Source organism: Oncorhynchus mykiss, chromosome 12 (assembly GCF_013265735.2).
Source record: "Oncorhynchus mykiss isolate Arlee chromosome 12, USDA_OmykA_1.1, whole genome shotgun sequence".
Classification (NCBI taxonomy): domain Eukaryota; kingdom Metazoa; phylum Chordata; class Actinopteri; order Salmoniformes; family Salmonidae; genus Oncorhynchus; species Oncorhynchus mykiss.
Window position 1 is genome coordinate 65,645,653 of NC_048576.1, and position 4,616 is coordinate 65,650,268.

At 37.9% G+C, this 4,616-nt stretch overlaps 1 protein-coding gene across 1 annotated transcript; it reads left to right on the forward strand.

Moving 5' to 3' along the window:
• Window positions 1-2,282: 2,282 nt before the first annotated feature.
• ifn3 (type I interferon 3) lies at window positions 2,283-4,302 on the forward strand. The gene is given in 5 exon segments (NM_001160502.1): window positions 2,283-2,448; window positions 2,653-2,730; window positions 2,840-2,989; window positions 3,675-3,767; window positions 3,982-4,302. Coding segments are annotated over 5 exon segments (552 nt in total). The 5' UTR covers window positions 2,283-2,313; the 3' UTR covers window positions 4,078-4,302.
• The last annotated feature ends 314 nt before the right edge of the window (window positions 4,303-4,616 follow it).

Genomic DNA, 4,616 nt, shown 5'->3' on the forward strand with positions numbered 1-4,616 from the left:
AATGATAAATTGATAGTTTAAACATGGAATTTATGAGACACCCTAATGCCTAAAACCCTGTTTTCTATCATGCAGGGCGAGGACCTCTCTGGTTGCATTAGAGGCTTCGGGACATACGGCCCAATTATTTAATGGCCTGACTCCTGTCACGTGGAACAAGGAAACACTGAACCTGTTCAGAAACAGATGACCTAGTTAAGTTAAGAAAGTAAGTATGATCCCTCGTGGTAGCCTAAGCTATATTTGGGGGGCAGACAATACTTGTCACAGGTCTTTAATTTGTAATTTAATCTAAATTATTTTTTGCCTAATATTGTCAGAACTTGACTTAATACAGAACTATTTCACTATCCACCATTTTATATTGTCTCCAGGTCGGGTGTGGTGTTGGGGCATCCTCAGGAGATGGAGGGTCGGTTACTTCTGGTAACGAATCATGAAAACATATGTCGACGAGCTGAACACCGTCTTGAAACAGAAGGTGGGTCCAATATCAAATGTCCTCGAAAAGAGGATAAATTAATCACAGGAAAAGATCACCACAAATCGGATGAATTTTGCTGCCACAACTCACATGTGAAACATGGAACTTCCAAACGCCGTTTTAGTCGAAGGATGCGTAAGCGCGTCACCTGCTGTGGCTGAGTTGACTAAAAAATGAATGTATTGTCTGAGCTCCAGGAACACAGCACATGAGCATGTACGATCTTGGGGGCTTAGGTTTGCTACAAACAGGTGCAGTTAAAAAAATTCCTTGACAGCAGAGTCAAGCGGTGACGAAATCCACTGCAGAGTCAAGCAGTGAGGAAGAAGCGGTCTGTTGGACAATCCATATAATCATCATCAGAGACATGTGACATGTACCTGAGGCTGGTTAATAGATTGATGGATTATATATTTACTGTCTGACTGATTTATTTATATGTGAAGGCTATGTATTTATTTATTCTGTAATTCATTTATATTAAAATTAAATGAAAAAAACATGCATCTATTATCATATTGTTTTGTATTCATTTACATATTAATTCATCCATTCAGTCTTTCATGCATTAATTTGTTCATATGCAATATGCAGTTCAAAACAACAGCATAGTGGAGTCTATGCACTACAAATAAGCAGATGTAATATATTTATTTCGTACCACGACTGTAGGCTGCCGAAATAAACCTGTTGACCCATTTAACAACATGTGTAATGTGAAATTCATCTCAAGTTTGAAAACAATCAATGGCATTAGGTTACAAGGTAACCTAATATAAAGTCTTAACATAAAAACGGCATAATCAGAAACCTACACCTCCAATTAACGTCGTAGTCATCATTGTCATATGATTTTATATCTGAATGAGATTTTCATGGTTAAAAAAAGTTTGGAAAAATATAGCTACAACCATCATTAGCATTCGGTAAAATTCGCACATTATCGTCAAGGCAAATTTAGGGCATATATAACTCTTTTTTTAAACAAAAATGAACCAACTTTAAAAGGACCTCTTGGAATTTACCGAATCAATTTAATAAGAATGAAGCGCATAAGAGAAAAGGAAAAGTAATTCCCCAGCATGCTGCCAACACCACCGCAATACCACCGCACTTTACTCTCGATTTTAGAGGCGGCGGCTTTAGTCTTCATTCAACCCTACCAGTCACTCTATTAATAAAACGTTTTGTTATTTCAAATATTTGCAATATTAACACTGAACAGTAATATTTCAGACTGCACTACCGGATTAAAAGAGAGTAGACAACAGATTAAACGAGTGTGAGCAAAAAGGGATCTCCATGCTACTCCTATCAAAAATACTTTTCTACACAGAATCTGAAAAATGTGGTGTGCAATGTCCAAAACTACAGCATATTTACTAAACATGGCCCTCATTTCATAGGAGAGAGCCCTGTAGCATTGTATTATAGAAATAACAAATCAGCCACGGTTTTCTTAGTTTTTAATATTCAATATGGCCTACATTTTAACACCTGCTGAATATGTTAGCATGAAATGCATTGCCCCAATGCAATTCTCTACATATGAAAACTGTTAACTTGATAGGCAAACATTTTCTTGATTAGTTTTACAATAGCATAATTAAGAATTACCCCCTAAAATTGGGGTTTATAAAGGGAAGCGAAAGTCTGAACCATGAAACCCTTCTTCACCACAAAGGGATTTTGATACCTTTACGTAGCGATACTTGGGTTATATAAAATGGGCAACTTCAACAGTCTAAGTATCATATCAATCAAGATTAAGATAATCGGTCGTTAATCATTTATAATAGCTGTTCCATTCAAGTTCTTATTAAAGAAACATGGCTGTATTGAAATGGTTGAGCATTTGCCTGACTCTGTTCTGCCAAGGCACAGCAGCATCAAAACCTTGCAGGTGGACGCAGTTTAGGTTGGGGAAGCTGAACGATGTGAGCATAGACCTGCTCTCAGATATGGTGAGGAATTTAAACTGCACCAGTCCGCTATTTGATGTGCACAAATTTATGACGAAAATTCGCAATAATATTTATATTTCTATTTTGCATTATAGCTAATCTTATTTTTAAGCAATACTTTCACTTTCTGTATCACAAAGTTTCATTTAAGGTTACTATCACAATATAGTTTACTTCTTGATTTTGATATGAATTCTATTTCAGGGTGGACTCTTTCCACTTATGTGTGCAGAAGAAAACGTCGAACAAATGTTTCCAGAGGATCTTTACAAGAACACAGAGGTAGGATACACTTCAGTATATTGATAAACTAAAGTACAGTATGGTAAATTGGAAGTTTAACCATTTATTTAGACACCCAATGCCTAAAACCCTGTTTTATTTTATCCAGGGTGAGGACGTCTCTGTGGTTGCATTGGAGGCTATGCGATATGTGGACCAATTATATAACAACAGTCTGACGTCTGTCACGTGGAACAAAATAAAACTTAACATGTTCCAAAACGTCATATATCGTCAAGTTCAAAACTTAGAGTTATGTGTAAGTACGATCCCTCTTGTGTAGTCTATAGGTTATACGCTGTGTGAACAAAACATTAGCACCTGCTCTTTCCATGACATAGACTGGCCAGCTGAATCCAGGTGAAAGCAATGATCCCTCACTTGTTAGACCCACTCCTATTGGTGTGGAGGAAGGGGCGGGGACAGGTTAAAGAAGGATTTTTAAGCCTTGAGACAATTGAGAAATGGATTGTGTACGTGTGCCATTCAGAGGGTGAATGTGCAAGAACAAATATGTCTGGATGTAGGAGTTTGGATGTAGGTGCCAGGCGCACCAGTTTGAATGTGTCAAGAACTGCAACACCGCTGGCTTTCTCATGCTCAACCGTTTCCCTTGTGTATGAACAATGGTCCACCACCCAATGGACATCAAGCCAACATGACACAACTGTGGGAAGTATTGGAGTCAACATGGGCCAGTATCGCCGTGGAACACATGCCCCTGACGAATTTAGGCTGTTTTGAGGGTAAAACGGGGTGAAACTCAATGTTATGAACGTGTTACTAATGTGGTGTACACTCAGTGTATTTTGGGGCAGACAATCGTGGGCATTGATATTTAAATAATTTAAACACTTCAAACACACCAAATATTTTCTAATCTTTTCATAGCCGTCTCATAAGACAAAATGCATGCCCTCACCAGCATTGTATATTGTCTCCAGGTTGTGGGCGGTGTTTGGGAATCCTCTGGAGATGGAGGTTCGGTTACTCTGAAAACATATTTCAACAAGCTGAACACCGTCTTGAAAGAGAAGGTGGGTCCAATTTCAAATGTCCTCGAATAGAGGCTAAATTAATCTGAGCAAAAGTTCTAGATCACCACAAATAGGACGCATTTCAATGCCACAACTCACATTTGAAACTTGGAATTGCCAAGTGCCGTTTTTATGTCGATGGATGCGCTGGATCAACAACACCTGCAGTGGTTGAGTTGACTGACATAAAATGTTTATCTTGTCCGCTCTCCAGGAACACAGCGCATGCGCATGGGAGATTGTGCGAAAGGAGATTCGCGAAAACTTGGTGCAGTTCAAGAAATTCATCGACAGCAGAGTCAAGCCGTGAGGAGAACCACATAATCATCATTGGAAACGTGACATATTCCTCAGGCTGGTTAACAGATTGATGGCTGATATATATACTGACTGACTGACTGTTCGGCTGCTCGATTGACTGAATGACTGATTTATTTATTTTATATATATTGGTAGATGGATGTTTATGTATACACAATGTATTTATTTATTCGTGTTTTATTTATAATACATTTAAATAAAAAATACGTACAACTATTCTCATATTGTTTTCATTCACTTAAATAATTCATTCACGCATGCCTGCATTCATCCATTCATTTCTTTTATGCATACATTTTTTATAGACCGACTTTCTAAAGGGGAACTCTGCAGTTCAAACTAAACCAAAGCACACACTCAAACACTCTTTTTGTAAATAGCTGAGAGATGGGGTTGAAAAAATAACCACCGTCACAGAACTATAGATGCAAGGAAGGATGATCCATGAAATCACAATTCTAGTTTGACCTACATTTTGAAGATGTACAGTGGTTGTAAAATGTCTAAATCTGGACACAATTGACATCT